Below are 19,067 nucleotides of genomic sequence, written 5' to 3'. Positions count from 1 at the left end.
ATCTTAATTTTGTTTGCCTACATTCATGATAATTCTTATAAATTGTCTCGTCTGCTTAATACTCCTTTGTTTGCATATCATGAAGCTTATGTTCCTTAAATAAACATGTTGGAAGGTAAAGTTCATCAAAAGAAACGGACTCAGCAGTGAATATGCTGCCCCCTGCTGGCCTCCATCCGCTGTCACAGCTGTCAGAGCACGGAGGCTGCACTCTGATTGGCTCACAGCAGGCAAAGGGCGGGGTCAGTTCCACTGAACAATAAGGGCGGGCCTGAAGCGTTACCAAGGAGACGGCGTACAAAGCTTGGAGGCGATAAGGGTCAGCAACTGACAGAGCTAACAGAGCTAACGGACTAACTGTGTGGAAAAAGAGCGGCTGTTAAATACACGTTACGATATACGTTAAAAACGAGCCGTTAAGGCTGCAGTTTGTCCCGCTGTCTGCTTTTACCGATCCGCTGTCAGCTCGCTGTAGCAGCCTGGCTAGTTGCGGCTTGTTAGCACCGAAGCTAACGTTAATCAAGAGGTTATTAAATATTGCCCATTTCCTCACAGCGTGCTCTGAGCCGGTCTGCTGGGTCTGACCCGGGTCTAGCCAGGATGGATGTGAGTTAACAGCCGGCCCGAGACTCTCCGGCACGGGTGTCGTCTTGAGCTTAGCCTGGTCCCTCGGGGCCGGGGCGCAGCAGAGCTCCACGCCGCCGCTCGGTCCCGGGCTCGGGGATGGGATGAGGATCGGAGGGCCGAACCACGAGTCCCGTTAACCTGAGCAGGTGAGCTGCGACCAGAACCTGGTTCCGTCCGCTTTTTCAGAAGGCGTCGGATATGAAGACACCTGAGAAACATGAGAGCAGGATCTGATAAATCGGTTATTTTTTTATCAGTTTAGCACCAGTCGTTTGGTCTGTTGGCCATCAGCTGATGAGGGAGATAAAATGGATCTCTGTGGTACTTTTGGTTAAAAGTCTGACCTTTGTTGCTTTTCAACAATGCAACAAAAGGACCAACATACATGAACCTGAACAATGACAAAAGCAGAACAAAGCAGTGTTTTTAATATATATATTTATATATTACTCATACAGAGACACTTGCACAAATTAAACTAATATGCACACACAAAAATGCATCCGTCTACATGCACCAGGTTCACATTACCAACATCTCTCACCTCCTTAACTTTCCCATTCTCCACCCCCCCACATATCAGATTTTTATGGTTTATTGTTAATTGTTTACATGAAAATCCATCAATATGGCTTCTCCAATCAACCATCTAGTATAAAATTCAGCCTAAAAATCAATTGTTCACAGCTATTTTGGTCATTTCTTCCATCCATTTATTAAATTAAATACTTTTAGATGTCCGAGAACAATCCTACATCCTTGTTGTAAGGCCCAACCTCCATCACTGAGTTTGCTGCTCTGCTCTGCCTGGAAGTTCGGTCCCATTTCGATATCCACTTCTTCCAGGACCCAAACCTTTGCACGTCTCGTCCTTCGGTGCGCTCCACTCCCCAAACTGTTCGGACATGTTTACGGGGGCAGCATCTTCTAGGTATGTTGCTTTCTCCTGAAGTTGGGGGATTCTCTTGGTAATCGACACTCAAGCTGAGGTCTTGATCTTCAGGGGCCGAAATACGAGTCACAGCTTCAGTCAGTCGACTTCTCAGTTTCTCCACCGCCATTTGAACTGCATCCATGCCTGATCTTAATCCGCTCATACTGGATGAAATGCTTTGCAGCAGCGTCTTAATGCTCGATCCATCCGTGGTGGGTCTGGGACAGCCGCCATGCGCTCCTCTGTGCCCTCCTGGGTCTGTCGAGTTCTCAAGCTGTACTGGGTAATGGTTTTTGGACTGATTGCATATGAATATGAAGTTATAATCCCTGGCACGCTTATTTTCTGTATACCACAATATATCGATCATTATCAAGAGGTGGGTAAGGTGAACGGTACCGTAGTTCATTCCCCTACGCGGCCATCTAAGGTGCTCGCTTCACCAGAAGTCCTTGACCTCCTAACCGTTTGTTTTTCTACAAATGAGACAAGGTGTCAATCTGACTGATGAACAGGTGCAGAAACTACCTGAAACCATCCAAAACCGCATAAACCACCTCAAATTATATGAAACCATCATCCGAAACCACTTCAAACCGCGCGAAACCATCCGAAACCGTCTGAAATCAGCACAAACCGTCTGAAATCAGCACAAACCGTCTGAAACCGTCTGAAATCAGCACAAACCGTCTGAAACCATCCGAAACCGTCTGAAATCAGCACAAACCGTCTGAAACCGTCTGAAATCAGCACAAACCGTCTGAAACCATCCGAAACCGTCTGAAATCAGCACAAACCGTCTGAAATCAGCACAAACCGGATGAAACCGTCTGAAATCAGCACAAACCGCCTGAAACCGTCTGAAATCAGCACAAACCGTCTGAAACCGTCTGAAATCAGCACAAACCGTCTGAAACCATCCGAAACCGTCTGAAATCAGCACAAACCGGATGAAACCGTCTGAAATCAGCACAAACCGGATGAAACCGTCTGAAATCAGCACAAACCGGATGAAACCGTCCCAAACCGTCTGAAATCAGCACAAACCGTCTGAAACCGTCTGAAATCAGCACAAACCGGATGAAACCGTCTGAAATCAGCACAAACCGCATGAATCCGTCTGAAATCAGCACAAACCGGATGAAACCGTCTGAAATCAGCACAAACCGGATGAAACCGTCTGAAATCAGCACAAACCGTCTGAAACCGTCTGAAATCAGCACAAACCGTCTGAAACCGTCTGAAATCAGCACAAACCGGATGAAACCGTCTGAAACCGTCTGAAATCAGCACAAACCGTCTGAAACCGTCTGAAATCAGCACAAACCGTCTGAAACCATCCGAAACCGTCTGAAATCAGCACAAACCGTCTGAAATCAGCACAAACCGGATGAAACCGTCTGAAATCAGCACAAACCGGATGAAACCGTCTGAAATCAGCACAAACCGGATGAAACCGTCCGAAACCGTCTGAAATCAGCACAAACCGTCTGAAACCGTCTGAAATCAGCACAAACCGGATGAAACCGTCTGAAATCAGCACAAACCGTCTGAAATCAGCACAAACCGCCTGAAATCAGCACAAACCGCATGAAACCGTCTGAAATCAGCACAAACCGTCTGAAACCATCCGAAACCGTCTGAAATCAGCACAAACCGTCTGAAACCGTCTGAAATCAGCACAAACCGTCTGAAACCATCCGAAACCGTCTGAAATCAGCACAAACCGTCTGAAATCAGCACAAACCGGATGAAACCGTCTGAAATCAGCACAAACCGCCTGAAACCGTCTGAAATCAGCACAAACCGTCTGAAACCGTCTGAAATCAGCACAAACCGTCTGAAACCATCCGAAACCGTCTGAAATCAGCACAAACCGTCTGAAATCAGCACAAACCGGATGAAACCGTCTGAAATCAGCACAAACCGGATGAAACCGTCTGAAATCAGCACAAACCGGATGAAACCGTCCCAAACCGTCTGAAATCAGCACAAACCGTCTGAAACCGTCTGAAATCAGCACAAACCGGATGAAACCGTCTGAAATCAGCACAAACCGCATGAATCCGTCTGAAATCAGCACAAACCGGATGAAAACGTCTGAAATCAGCACAAACCGGATGAAACCGTCTGAAATCAGCACAAACCGTCTGAAACCGTCTGAAATCAGCACAAACCGTCTGAAACCATCCGAAACCGTCTGAAATCAGCACAAACCGTCTGAAATCAGCACAAACCGGATGAAACCGTCTGAAATCAGCACAAACCGGATGAAACCGTCTGAAATCAGCACAAACCGCATGAATCCGTCTGAAATCAGCACAAACCGGATGAAACCGTCTGAAATCAGCACAAACCGGATGAAACCGTCTGAAACCGTCTGAAATCAGCACAAACCGTCCGAAACCGTCTGAAATCAGCACAAACCGTCTGAAATCAGCACAAACCGTCTGAAACCATCCGAAACCGTCTGAAATCAGCACAAACCGTCTGAAATCAGCACAAACCGGATGAAACCGTCTGAAATCAGCACAAACCGGATGAAACCGTCTGAAATCAGCACAAACCGGATGAAACCGTCCGAAACCGTCTGAAATCAGCACAAACCGTCTGAAACCGTCTGAAATCAGCACAAACCGGATGAAACCGTCTGAAATCAGCACAAACCGTCTGAAATCAGCACAAACCGCCTGAAATCAGCACAAACCGCATGAAACCGTCTGAAATCAGCACAAACCGGATGAAACCGTCTGAAATCAGCACAAACCGGATGAAACCGTCTGAAATCAGCACAAACCGCATGAAACCGTCCGAAACCGTCTGAAACCGTCTGAAATCAGCACAAACCGGATGAAACCGTCTGAAATCAGCACAAACCGGATGAAACCGCCCCGATCTGCGTGAAATCATCTAAAAACAAGCAAAAAATAAACTACTCAGAAGAACAATAAAAATCAGTAAAACACAAGCCAGCAGTAAAAGATTGACCAGATGAGGGCTGAGTGTAGGCCTCCAACACACCGTCTCTGTGCTCTGTGTTAACAGGATGGACTCGTGCAGCAGGAACCCGAACCGCACGGCGCCGGTCAGCGAGGACGCCCTGCAGCGACTCGAGGTGCCTCTATACTCCCGAACCAACGGCTGGAGCTGGCCGCCGCACCCCTTCCAGCTGCTGGCCTGGCTGCTCTATGTCTTCTTCGCCGTCACCGGCTTTGGCGTTTTCGTGCCCCTTCTGCCCGTGTACTGGATCCCAGCGGGCTACATTGTATCCTTCCTGTGCGTCACTGTCACAGCCAGGCTGGCTTCGTGTGCTCCTGCTCCGTGTCATAAGGTACCTTAGAGCGGTTTCATCTGAACAGTTTAAAGTAAAGGTCACTGTCTGAGATGCTGTTAGTGTGCACCTGGAGGGAGAGTTACCTATCAGCTGTGACCTGAGAGTAGTTCCCCCCCAACACCTCCCAAGGCCCAGTCTGCTCCATCAGGCTCATGTACGGCTGCTTGGTTCTGCTGAACCGGAGGTCCGTTGTTGACCCTCCTCCAGCTCTCGGTGATCAGCTGAACAAACCTGGAACAAAGTGTTCGTCCTGTGGTTAAACCCGGCTTTTCGAACTTTTCTTTTGCACGGAGGCTGCATTGTAATCTCTTCCCATGGGTCCCTTCTGTTACACGGACACATTGAAAACGTTACCTGCTCTGCAGCAGCTGTTGGTGGTGGTCTTCAGGTCTGCCCCTGGGCCGGATGCCTCTGTAGGAGATGCTGAAATGAATGAGTGGTGCTGCTGCAACAACCTTTGATAAAACTCTGCGATGGACCGGGGTTTGTTCCAGGTCTGACTCTGGAGAACCAAACCAGTTCCAGACAGCAGCAGAGACTGGGCCTTTACTGGGTGGGGGGGTCAGGGCCTGAACTACGGAGACTATCTGAGACTCCAGTACTGACCGCTGATATGAGCTCACAGTGCTGCTGATCCAGACGTCCTGACAGAGGCTGGCAGATGTTGCTTCACACTGCAGAAGGATGTCCTGAATAATTTGTTCCTTTCAGTTCCTTCTGTAGACGATTCATGTCCATCCGTGCTGCATCGGGGGGGTCGAGCTTCAGAAATGCCCACATATAAGGAGATATTCCTTCTGCGCATGTTTTCAGTCTCACCTGCAGCCAACAGTCAGAGCGTGCTCAGTCTGGAGAATCAGGGAGATCAGATGGGAAGAAAAGCCATAAGAAGCTCCAAGAGAGTCTGGGAAAAGCGGCGAAACCTTGTCTGCTTTATCTAAATGATACAGCCCCCCTCATGAAGTGCTGAGGAAGACCAGGGCTGCAGATTTATGGCCAAAATAATAATCCTGATTATTTATCCAGATTATTCTGATTTTAGTTTTTCTTCCACTCTCCATCCACACTGAGCTACATTCCTGCTTCTTGTCATCAGAACCAAACTGCTGATCCTCATTCAGAGGAAGTCGGAGCATCTCTGAGTGTTCTAACAGAATGAGTTGGTGAAGCCGGCTGATGTTGGAGCGTTCCCAGCGTTCTCTTTGGGTTCGGTTTCCACGCTCTGCTCCTGTAGATCTGTCCTCATGTCGCTACTCAAACTTCATCCAGGAAGCTCTTAGAACAGCTGTGATTGGCTCATGCAGGCTGGTTTTCTTTTAAATATCACATGGTTGTTCATGGTTGCTGTGACCAGGATTTAAAGGCTGGGTTGTGACTGTTCTCAGCAGACAGCGCTGTTTTCTCTGCTCTGACCTGGTGTGTGACTCCTGAGCTGTGCGTCAGTGTACTGGCATCATATTCACGTCCCACCTGTGCGTGCACGTCCTGGCCGTGTCCGTGGACCCAGCCGACTACAGCGTGAGGATGAAGAGCAACAGAGGGCCGGTCCCCATGTTTGACCGCTCCAAGCACGCACGCGTCATCGAGAACTGCCACTGCTACCTGTGCCAGGTGGATGTGTGAGTAACACACCTGCAGCCTAACACACCTGCAGCCCCACACACCTGCAGCCTCACACACCTGCAGCCTAACACACCTGCAGCCTCACACACCTGCAGCCCCACACACCTGCAGCCTCACACACCTGCAGCCTCACACACCTGCAGCCTCACACACCTGCAGCCTAACACACCTGCAGCCTAACACACCTGCAGCCCCACACACCTGCAGCCTCACACACCTGCAGCCTAACACACCTGCAGCCCCACACACCTGCAGCCTCACACACCTGCAGCCTCACACACCTGCAGCCTCACACACCTGCAGCCTCACACACCTGCAGCCTCACACACCTGCAGCCCCACACACCTGCAGCCTCACACACCTGCAGCCTAACACACCTGCAGCCTCACACACCTGCAGCCTCACACACCTGCAGCCTAACACACCTACAGCCTCACACACCTGCAGCCTCACACACCTGCAGCCTCACACACCTGCAGCCCCACACACCTGCAGCCTCACACACCTGCAGCCTAACACACCTGCAGCCTAACACACCTGCAGCCCCACACACCTGCAGCCTCACACACCTGCAGCCTAACACACCTGCAGCCCCACACACCTGCAGCCTCACACACCTGCAGCCTCACACACCTGCAGCCTAACACACCTGCAGCCTCACACACCTGCAGCCTCACACACCTGCAGCCCCACACACCTGCAGCCTCACACACCTGCAGCCTAACACACCTGCAGCCTCACACACCTGCAGCCTAACACACCTGCAGCCTAACACACCTGCAGCCCCACACACCTGCAGCCTCACACACCTGCAGCCTCACACACCTGCAGCCTCACACACCTGCAGCCTAACACACCTGCAGCCCCACACACCTGCAGCCTCACACACCTGCAGCCTCACACACCTGCAGCCTAACACACCTGCAGCCCCACACACCTGCAGCCTCACACACCTGCAGCCTCACACACCTGCAGCCTCACACACCTGCAGCCCCACACACCTGCAGCCTCACACACCTGCAGCCTAACACACCTGCAGCCTCACACACCTGCAGCCCCACACACCTGCAGCCTCACACACCTGCAGCCTAACACACCTGCAGCCTAACACACCTGCAGCCCCACACACCTGCAGCCTAACACACCTGCAGCCTAACACACCTGCAGCCTCACACACCTGCAGCCTAACACACCTGCAGCCTAACACACCTGCAGCCCCACACACCTGCAGCCCCACACACCTGCAGCCTAACACACCTGCAGCCTAACACACCTGCAGCCTAACACACCTGCAGCCCCACACACCTGCAGCCTCACACACCTGCAGCCCCACACACCTGCAGCCTCACACACCTGCAGCCTAACACACCTGCAGCCTCACACACCTGCAGCCCCACACACCTGCAGCCTCACACACCTGCAGCCTAACACACCTGCAGCCTAACACACCTGCAGCCCCACACACCTGCAGCCTAACACACCTGCAGCCTAACACACCTGCAGCCCCACACACCTGCAGCCTAACACACCTGCAGCCTAACACACCTGCAGCCTCACACACCTGCAGCCTAACACACCTGCAGCCTAACACACCTGCAGCCCCACACACCTGCAGCCCCACACACCTGCAGCCTAACACACCTGCAGCCTAACACACCTGCAGCCTAACACACCTGCAGCCCCACACACCTGCAGCCTAACACACCTGCAGCCTAACACACCTGCAGCCTAACACACCTGCAGCCCCACACACCTGCAGCCCAACACACCTGCAGCCTCACACACCTGCAGCCTCACACACCTGCAGCCTAACACACCTGCAGCCCCACACACCTGCAGCCTAACACACCTGCAGCCTCACACACCTGCAGCCTAACACACCTGCAGCCTAACACACCTGCAGCCTAACACACCTGCAGCCTCACACACCTGCAGCCTCACACACCTGCAGCCCCACACATCTGCAGCCTAACACACCTGCAGCCTAACACACCTGCAGCCTCACACACCTGCAGCCCCACACACCTGCAGCCTAACACACCTGCAGCCTAACACACCTGCAGCCTCACACACCTGCAGCCCCACACACCTGCAGCCTAACACACCTGCAGCCTAACACACCTGCAGCCTCACACACCTGCAGCCTAATACACCTGCAGCCTCACACACCTGCAGCCTAACACACCTGCAGCCTCACACACCTGCAGCCCCACACACCTGCAGCCTCACACACCTGCAGCCTAACACACCTGCAGCCTCACACACCTGCAGCCCCACACACCTGCAGCCTCACACACCTGCAGCCCCACACACCTGCAGCCTAACACACCTGCAGCCCCACACACCTGCAGCCCCACACACCTGCAGCCTAACACACCTGCAGCCCCACACACCTGCAGCCTAACACACCTGCAGCCTAACACACCTGCAGCCTCACACACCTGCAGCCTAACACACCTGCAGCCTAACACACCTGCAGCCCCACACACCTGCAGCCTCACACACCTGCAGCCTAACACACCTGCAGCCTCACACACCTGCAGCCTCACACACCTGCAGCCTCACACACCTGCAGCCTCACACACCTGCAGCCTAATACACCTGCAGCCCCACACACCTGCAGCCTCACACACCTGCAGCCTAACACACCTGCAGCCTAACACACCTGCAGCCTCACACACCTGCAGCCCCACACACCTGCAGCCTAACACACCTGCAGCCTAACACACCTGCAGCCTAACACACCTGCAGCCTAACACACCTGCAGCCTCACACACCTGCAGCCCCACACACCTGCAGCCTAACACACCTGCAGCCTAACACACCTGCAGCCCCACACACCTGCAGCCTCACACACCTGCAGCCTAATACACCTGCAGCCCCACACACCTGCAGCCTAACACACCTGCAGCCTAACACACCTGCAGCCTCACACACCTGCAGCCCCACACACCTGCAGCCTAACACACCTGCAGCCTCACACACCTGCAGCCCCACACACCTGCAGCCTAACACACCTGCAGCCTCACACACCTGCAGCCTAACACACCTGCAGCCCCACACACCTGCAGCCTAACACACCTGCAGCCCCACACACCTGCAGCCTAACACACCTGCAGCCTCACACACCTGCAGCCCCACACACCTGCAGCCTAACACACCTGCAGCCCCACACACCTGCAGCCCCACACACCTGCAGCCTAACACACCTGCAGCCTAACACACCTGCAGCCTAACACACCTACAGCCTCACACACCTGCAGCCCCACACACCTGCAGCCTAACACACCTGCAGCCTCACACACCTGCAGCCCCACACACCTGCAGCCTAACACACCTGCAGCCTCACACACCTGCTGCCTCACACACCTGCAGCCCCACACACCTGCAGCCTCACACACCTGCAGCCTAACACACCTGCAGCCTAACACACCTGCAGCCTCACACACCTGCAGCCTCACACACCTGCAGCCTCACACACCTGCAGCCTCACACACCTGCAGCCTAACACACCTGCAGCCTAACACCTGCAGCCTAACACACCTGCAGCCCCACACACCTGCAGCCTAACACACCTGCAGCCTAACACACCTGCAGCCCCACACACCTGCAGCCCCACACACCTGCAGCCTAACACACCTGCAGCCCCACACACCTGCAGCCTAACACACCTGCAGCCTAACACACCTGCAGCCTCACACACCTGCAGCCTAATACACCTGCAGCCTAACACACCTGCAGCCTAACACACCTGCAGCCCCACACACCTGCAGCCTCACAGATGGCAGTCTGGCATCAGTCTGGCCTCAGTCTGGCCTCAGTCTGGCCTCAGTCTGACCTCAGTCTGGCCTCAGTCTGACCTCAGTCTGGCCTCAGTCTGGCCTCAGTCTGGCCTCAGTCTGGCATCAGTCTGGCATCAGTCTGGCCTCAGTCTGACCTCAGTCTGGCCTCAGTCTGACCTCAGTCTGACCTCAGTCTGGCCTCAGTCTGGCCTCAGTCTGACCTCAGTCTGGCATCAGTCTGACCTCAGTCTGGCCTCAGTCTGACCTCAGTCTGGCATCAGTCTGACCTCAGTCTGACCTCAGTCTGGCCTCAGTCTGACCTCAGTCTGGCCTCAGTCTGACCTCAGTCTGGCATCAGTCTGACCTCAGTCTGGCCTCAGTCTGACCTCAGTCTGGCATCAGTCTGACCTCAGTCTGGCCTCAGTCTGACCTCAGTCTGGCATCAGTCTGGCCTCAGTCTGACCTCAGTCTGGCATCAGTCTGACCTCAGTCTGGCCTCAGTCTGGCCTCAGTCTGACCTCAGTCTGGCCTCAGTCTGGCCTCAGTCTGGCCTCAGTCTGACAGACAGTATCTGGTGTGGATATTCTGTTTTATATACTAAGTACATGAAACATCACCAAAAAGAAAATACTAAACAGATTAAACATTGATAAAAACTGATAAATAAAACATTATTTTGTGACGAATCAAAGCGAAAAACCTGTATAGCTTCTTCTGATCGTAAATCATAACTATATTGATAAATGAAAAGAATTGTGACCCTATCTGACCTCTGAACTCCCAAAACCTCGGAACATCATCTCAGACCTCCTTCAGAGTAAACCTGCAGAAACCAGAGACCTCACTGCACAAGTTGTGTGAGATTGGTATGATTTGTGGTTTTTCTGTTCTACTTTTTTCAATTCAATTCAGTTTTATTTATATAGCGCCAAATTACAGCAGTTGTTATCTCAAGGCACTTAAATAATATATATTCCAATTCAAGGCAACTGGAATTCAATTCATTGTGATCATAATCCAATGAAATCACTTTTACTTTGTTTTTGCTTTTCTTCTGTTTTTTTATTTATTTTTCTGTTTTCTTTTTTTCTCTTTTAATTCGTTTCTCTTTTATTTTTTTGTTTTAATGTGTTTTTTTGAAATGACAAATTTATTGTCATTTTATTCTCTTTTTTTGTCATTGTGTGACTTTTGGTCAGATTTCCTTGTCTTTTTCTGTGTTGGTAGTTTCTCTCAGTCTATGTCAGATCCTCACCGTAATCATCACATCGTTTGTTCCTGATCATCTGTTTCCTGGTTTCCGTCTGGTCAGTTTGTTTTTTCTTTTTCATGAGTTAGTTTCTGGTTATCCAGCCTGGCTGTGCTTTTGGTTTCAGTTTGAAATAAAACCTTTTATGACTTGTCCACACGGGTCCTCAACATCCTCCACAGCCCACCAATCTAGAACAGAGAGTGTGTTTCTCCCTCCCACAGCCTTAAGCGTAGTTTATGCTTCTTCATCATTTCGACGGCATAGCTACGCCGCAGCCTGACGTGCAAAAACTTCTAACTACAAGTCTCGTTGACGCTGACTGTAAGGGCTGTGATTGGTCCGCTCAGAATGAAATTTCCGGCAGTTGCTTTTTCTGGTCTTAATGGCGAAGAAGCTCGTCAAATCGTCCCGTTCACATTCGAAAGTATGGAAAGTGCATTTGTTCATCCTGGTCCCTCAGTTGGTGAACCAGTGTTGTAGATTTACCGTTCAGCCTCGACCGGTCGCACCGACCACCTCCGCAGTTGTTGCCATTGTTTATTGTTGTTGACCGGAGGAAAAAGCAAGGATTTGGCTCCTGAAACCACACAAACACACAGACCCCTAGCAGCATGGTGAACTGCAGAGCAACGCGTTCATTCCTCAATGACGGTGTCACTTTAATGCCGTCGACTTTATCAATTATTACTGTCTGAAACAGCTTAAATGCTGAATAATTCAGAGGTGGGGTGGTCCGCAGAACCCCGCTGCAACACACCACATGTCAGGAAGCAGGTTACTGCGTTATACTGAAAGTGTGCCTGCAGCTGAAACGAGGTCAGTGGGCTTCAGCGTCCCAGGAGGCCACCAGAACTGTCTAATACTCTAAACCCTGATTAAACGCCCCACCAACCATCAGCTAACATATAATCTCATGTCTGGTTATGAGAATACCCAAGATCCTCTGCAGCTGTGCTGGTCCGGGACATGAAGACTCATTTAAAGCAGCTGTTTTTATTGGGTTTCTGTTTGTTGACAACCTGTCACAACAGCAGACTCCGAGCTCTGTAATTAGCTTTTGGTTTGTGCACTGCATCCTGGGAGTTGTCGTCAAGTTGAGTCCAGGAGTGTTTTACTTATTTGACCAGAGACCGAGTCACGTTTGACATGAAATCAGCTGACGAACAAATGTCCAAATAGAGCCACAAATTCCCACGAGTCATAATTAAAACTGAAAGGTAAACCTGTGTGTGTGTTTCAGGGGCCCGAAGTCAAAGCACTGCAGCACCTGTAACAAGTGTGTGGCTAACTTCGACCATCACTGCCGCTGGCTCAACAACTGCGTGGGCAGCAGGAACTACAGGTGAGTGTTTCCTCAGACAGGTTACCCTAAACCTAACCTCAGACAGGTTACCCTAACCCTAACCTCAGACAGGCTACCCTAACCCTAACCTCAGACAGGTTACCCTAACCCTAACCTCGGACAGGTTACCCTAACCCTAACCTCAGACATGTTACCCTAACCCTAACCTCAGACATGTAACCCTAACCTCGGACAGGTTACCCTAACCCTAACCTCGGACAGGTTACCCTAACCCTAACCTCGGACAGGCTACCCTAACCCTAACCTCGGACAGGCTACCCTAACCCTAACCTCGGACAGGCTACCCTAACCCCTAACCTCGGACAGGTTACCCTAACCCCTAACCTCGGACAGGTTACCCTAACCCTAACCTCGGACAGGTTACCCTAACCCTAACCTCGGACAGGCTACCCTAACCCTAACCTCGGACAGGTTACCCTAACCCTAACCTTGGACAGGCTACCCTAACCCTAACCTCGGACAGGCTACCCTAACCCTAACCTCGGACAGGCTACCCTAACCCTAACCTCGGACAGGTTACCCTAACCTCGGACAGGTTACCCTAACCTCGGACAGGTTACCCTAACCCTAACCTCGGACAGGTTACCCTAACCCGAACCTCGGACAGGCTACCCTAACCCGAACCTCGGACAGGCTACCCTAACCCTAACCTCGGACAGGCTACCCTAACCCTAACCTCGGACAGGTTACCCTAACCCTAACCTCGGACAGGTTACCCTAACCCTAACCTCGGACAGGTTACCCTAACCCTAACCTCGGACAGGTTACCCTAACCCTAACCTCGGACAGGCTACCCTAACCTCAGACAGGTTACCCTAACCCTAACCTCGGACAGGCTACCCTAACCCTAACCTCGGACAGGCTACCCTAACCCTAACCTCGGACAGGTTACCCTAACCCTAACCTCGGACAGGTTACCCTAACCCTAACCTCGGACAGGTTACCCTAACCCTAACCTCGGACAGGCTACCCTAACCTCAGACAGGCTACCCTAACCCTAACCTCAGACAGGTTACCCTAACCCTAACCTCGGCTACTTCCTCAGAGTCAGAATAAAAACAGTTCACTGTGTTTGGCTGATATTCAGCTGTGCATTTCTCTCCAGGAAGCGAGGACATGTTTAGTGTTTGTATGTTTAGTGTGTTTATATGCATTTCAAGCTTTGGCCCGTCATATATATACGCGTTTTAAGCTTTCGGCGCGTCATGCATACACATGAAACATCACAACAGAAAGCACACATAAAGAAAAATCGTCACATTTATAAAAACATGACCAGCATTAACGTCTGGACCTGAGCCTCAGGGTGGGAACCACGCCATTCCACCAGGACGAACAGTTCAGGCCCGGTCAAACCTTTGAGGATCTGATAGTGTGTGGATGTGTGTGTGCTGCAGGTTGTTCCTCCACAGCGTGGTCTCAGCTCTGTTGGGTGTCTGTCTGGTTCTGGTTTTCGCCTCCTACGTCTTCATCGAGTTCTTTCTTGACCCGTCCAAACTCCGCAGCGACAAACACTTCCTGGGTAAGCGCTGACTTATGACCATGTGACAGGAAGCGTCTGAGTGTGAGTGCGTTTTCACAACCCGGCCCGTAAGGTGATGACCCACCGTTGATAGTAATCAATTGCAATAAAGATAAAGTTATGGCACCAATCAGTGGTGGAGGATGTGAATGAGAATGAAAATTAGTGCTTGAGTGTTGTAGTGTGCAAAAGAAACAGAAAATCAAAAGAAAATAACCAAAACCAACATTAACAGGGTCTCCCTGCAGGGAGAGACAGACAATCAGGCTCTGTAGACTGGGAACACCTGACAGCCCCCCCCACCTGCCAACCTCAACCAAACAATGACCGCAGGATGGCGGGGGGGGGGGGGGGGGTTCCACAGTCAGGAATGAGACAGGTGTGTGTGTGTTTCCACAGTGAGGAATGAGACAGGTGTGTGTGTGTTTCCACAGTGAGGAATGAGACAGGTGTGTGTGTGTTTCCACAGTGAGGAATGAGACGTGTGTGTGTGTGTTTCCACAGTGAGGAATGAGACGGGTGTGTGTGTTTCCACAGTGAGGAATGAGACAGGTGTTTGGTTCGTCTTCCTACCTGTGGCTCCTCTCAGGTCAGCGGCTGCAGTCATTCCTGGTCTGGCTGCAGTAACCATCGCTCTGGGTCTGCTGTCGTCGGTGCTGCTCTGCCACCTGCTCTGCTTCCACATTTACCTGAGTAAGAGAGCCCTCACCTGTCTGCTCACCTGTCTGCACACCTGTCTGCTCACCTGTCTTTTCACCTGTCTGCACACCTGTCTGCTCACCTGTCTTTTCACCCGTCTGCTCACCTGTCCTTTCACCTGTCTGCTCACCTGTCTTTTCACCCGTCTGCTCACCTGTCCTTTCACCTGTCTGCTCACCTGTCTGCTCACCTGTCTGCTCACCTGTCCTTTCACCTGTCTGCTCACCTGTCTTTTCACCTGTCCTTTCACCTGTCTGCTCACCTGTCCTTTCACCTGTCTGCTCACCTGTCTTTTCACCTGTCCTTTCACCTGTCTGCTCACCTGTCTTTTCACCTGTCTGCTCACCTGTCCTTTCACCTGTCTGTTCACCTGTCCTTTCACCCGTCTGCTCACCTGTCTGCTCACCTGTCTGCTCACCTGTCTTTTCACCCGTCTGCTCACCTGTCTTTTCACCCGTCTGCTCACCTGTCTGCTCACCTGTCTTTTCACCCGTCTGCTCACCTGTCTGCTCACCTGTCTGCTCACCTGTCCTTTCACCTGTCTGCTCACCTGTCCTTTCACCTGTCTGCTCACCTGTATTTTCACCTGTCTGCTCACCTGTCCTTTCACCTGTCTGCTCACCTGTCCTTTCACCTGTCTGCTCACCTGTCTTTTCACCTGTCTGCTCACCTGTCCTTTCACCTGTCTGCTCACCTGTCTTTTCACCTGTCCTTTCACCTGTCTGCTCACCTGTCCTTTCACCTGTCTGCTCACCTGTCTGCTCACCTGTCTGCTCACCTGTATTTTCACCTGTCTGCTCACCTGTCTGCTCACCTGTATTTTCACCTGTCTGCTCACCTGTCCTTTCACCTGTCTGCTCACCTGTCTTTTCACCTGTCCTTTCACCTGTCTGCTCACCTGTCCTTTCACCTGTCTGCTCACCTGTATTTTCACCTGTCTGCTCACCTGTCCTTTCACCTGTCTGCTCACCTGTCCTTTCACCTGTCTGCTCACCTGTCTGCTCACCTGTCTGCTCACCTGTATTTTCACCTGTCTGCTCACCTGTCTGCTCACCTGTATTTTCACCTGTCTGCTCACCTGTCCTTTCACCTGTCTGCTCACCTGTCTTTTTACCTGTCCTTTCACCTGTCTGCTCACCTGTCCTTTCACCTGTCTGCTCACCTGTATTTTCACCTGTCTGCTCACCTGTCCTTTCACCTGTCTGCTCACCTGTATTTTCACCTGTCTGCTCACCTGTCCTTTCACCTGTCTGCTCACCTGTCTGCTCACCTGTCTGCTCACCTGTCTGCTCACCTGTCTGCTCACCTGTCTGCTCACCTGTCCTTTCACCTGTCTGCTCACCTGTCTGCTCACCTGTCTGCTCACCTGTCTGCTCACCTGTCCTTTCACCTGTCTGCTCACCTGTCTGCTCACCTGTCCTTTCACCTGTCTGCTCACCTGTCTGCTCACCTGTCTGCTCACCTGTATTTTCACCTGTCTGCTCACCTGTATTTTCACCTGTCTGCTCACCTGTCCTTTCACCTGTCTGCTCACCTGTCCTTTCACCTGTCTGCTCACCTGTCTTTTCACCTGTCTGCTCACCTGTCCTTTCACCTGTCTGCTCACCTGTCTTTTCACCTGTCCTTTCACCTGTCTGCTCACCTGTCCTTTCACCTGTCTGCTCACCTGTCTGCTCACCTGTCTGCTCACCTGTATTTTCACCTGTCTGCTCACCTGTCTGCTCACCTGTATTTTCACCTGTCTGCTCACCTGTCCTTTCACCTGTCTGCTCACCTGTCTTTTCACCTGTCCTTTCACCTGTCTGCTCACCTGTCCTTTCACCTGTCTGCTCACCTGTATTTTCACCTGTCTGCTCACCTGTCCTTTCACCTGTCTGCTCACCTGTCCTTTCACCTGTCTTTTCACCTGTCCTTTCACCTGTCTGCTCACCTGTCCTTTCACCTGTCTGCTCACCTGTCTTTTCACCTGTCCTTTCACCTGTCCTTTCACCTGTCTGCTCACCTGTCTGCTCACCTGTATTTTCACCTGTCTGCTCACCTGTCCTTTCACCTGTCTGCTCACCTGTCTGCTCACCTGTCTGCTCACCTGTATTTTCACCTGTCTGCTCACCTGTCCTTTCACCTGTCTGCTCACCTGTCTGCTCACCTGTCTGCTCACCTGTCTGCTCACCTGTCTGCTCACCTGTCCTTTCACCTGTCTGCTCACCTGTCTGCTCACCTGTCCTTTCACCTGTCTGCTCACCTGTCTTTTCACCTGTCCTTTCACCTGTCTGCTCACCTGTCCTTTCACCTGTCTGCTCACCTGTCTTTTCACCTGTCCTTTCACCTGTCCTTTCACCTGTCTGCTCACCTGTCTGCTCACCTGTATTTTCACCTGTCTGCTCACCTGTCCTTTCACCTGTCTGCTCACCTGTCTGCTCACCTGTCTGCTCACCTGTATTTTCACCTGTCTGCTCACCTGTCCTTTCACCTGTCTGCTCACCTGTCTGCTCACCTGTCTGCTCACCTGTCTGCTCACCTGTCTGCTCACCTGTCCTTTCACCTGTCTGCTCACCTGTCTGCTCACCTGTCCTTTCACCTGTCTGCTCACCTGTCTTTTCACCTGTCCTTTCACCTGTCTGCTCACCTGTCTGCTCACCTGTCTGCTCACCTGTATTTTCACCTGTCTGCTCACCTGTCTGCTCACCTGTCCTTTCACCTGTCTGCTCACCTGTCTGCTCACCTGTATTTTCACCTGTCTGCTCACCTGTCCTTTCACCTGTCTGCTCACCTGTCTGCTCACCTGTATTTTCACCTGTCCTTTCACCTGTCTGCTCACCTGTCTGCTCACCTGTCTGCTCACCTGTATTTTCACCTGTCTGCTCACCTGTCCTTTCACCTGTCTGCTCACCTGTCTGCTCACCTGTCTGCTCACCTGTCTGCTCACCTGTCCTTTCACCTGTCTGCTCACCTGTCTGCTCACCTGTCCTTTCACCTATCTGCTCACCTGTCTGCTCACCTGTCTGCTCACCTGTCTGCTCACCTGTCCTTTCACCTGTCTGCTCACCTGTCTGCTCACCTGTCCTTCACTCTCTCTCCTTCAAAATATCACTGTAATGATGTGAACTCCAAATACATTTTTCATGCTTTATGAAAAGCTGAGAGCATCAGGCTGTGAAACTCCAAAGCTCTGTGTGAGGAATCAGATGTAGTCTCTATAAAGTTTCCTTATTTAAACATGAATAATTACCACTTTTAAGTGTTGCCCGTTTATTTGTTGCAGCCTATCGTTTGTTATTTACTGAGGCTCCACGGGGACTCTGCTTTAAACAGCTGTTAGACCTCCACAGCATCATTTTAAGGAGATTTTATCATTTTTAACTAACGCAATTAAAAAGAGCTGGAAATAAATATGACATTCAAAATTAAAAATCTTCTGAAATCAAAGTTGTACATTAAAAAATCCCTCTCTATATATACAAATAGATATAGATATAGATATAGATATCTATCCAAAGCAACTTACAAATTTGTATATTTATATGATTAGTTTGATAGTTTGTTTTTAATATTTCTGTAAATATTAGATAATATCTGTAAACTCCAACAGTATAAAAACCACAGAAATTCCAACAATTGATTAAATTGTGAACTTTGATCAGAACAAATCGTCCTCTGCTGTTGGATGTTCATTCGTGAGCATAAATGAGATTTAATGCCTCAGATGTTTTTACTGATATTATGTGTTTCAGTTATTTAATAAACTCTGAAACACAGAAAAGACATATTGAGTAAAAATAACTCCCTCAGTTCCTCATTTAACCTTAACGTTTAGCCTTAACGTTCTGATTTTCATTTCTAAAGTACGTCGCTCCTTAAGTTGGCTCCGCCTCCTCTGCTAAGCCCCGCCCACTCACATCCACCCTGCTGGACGGATGAAGCCAGCTTCTGG

At 51.0% G+C, this 19,067-nt stretch overlaps 1 protein-coding gene across 1 annotated transcript in view; it reads left to right on the top strand.

The window, feature by feature from the left end:
* Positions 1-297: 297 nt before the first annotated feature.
* Positions 298-19,067, top strand: part of zdhhc1 (zinc finger DHHC-type containing 1) — a 25,685-nt gene continuing 6,915 nt past the window's right edge. The window contains 6 exon segments of the mRNA XM_072379775.1: positions 298-773; positions 4,607-4,826; positions 6,339-6,514; positions 12,793-12,894; positions 14,313-14,437; positions 14,975-15,130. Coding sequence (XP_072235876.1) covers positions 4,608-4,826; positions 6,339-6,514; positions 12,793-12,894; positions 14,313-14,437; positions 14,975-15,130 — 778 coding nt within the window. The 5' untranslated portion in view covers positions 298-773; position 4,607.

Source organism: Leuresthes tenuis, unplaced genomic scaffold (assembly GCF_036924035.1).
Source record: "Leuresthes tenuis unplaced genomic scaffold, fLeuTen1.0.hap1 SCAF_2, whole genome shotgun sequence".
NCBI lineage: Eukaryota > Metazoa > Chordata > Actinopteri > Atheriniformes > Atherinopsidae > Leuresthes > Leuresthes tenuis.
This window is presented reverse-complemented; position numbering and strand designations above follow the sequence as displayed.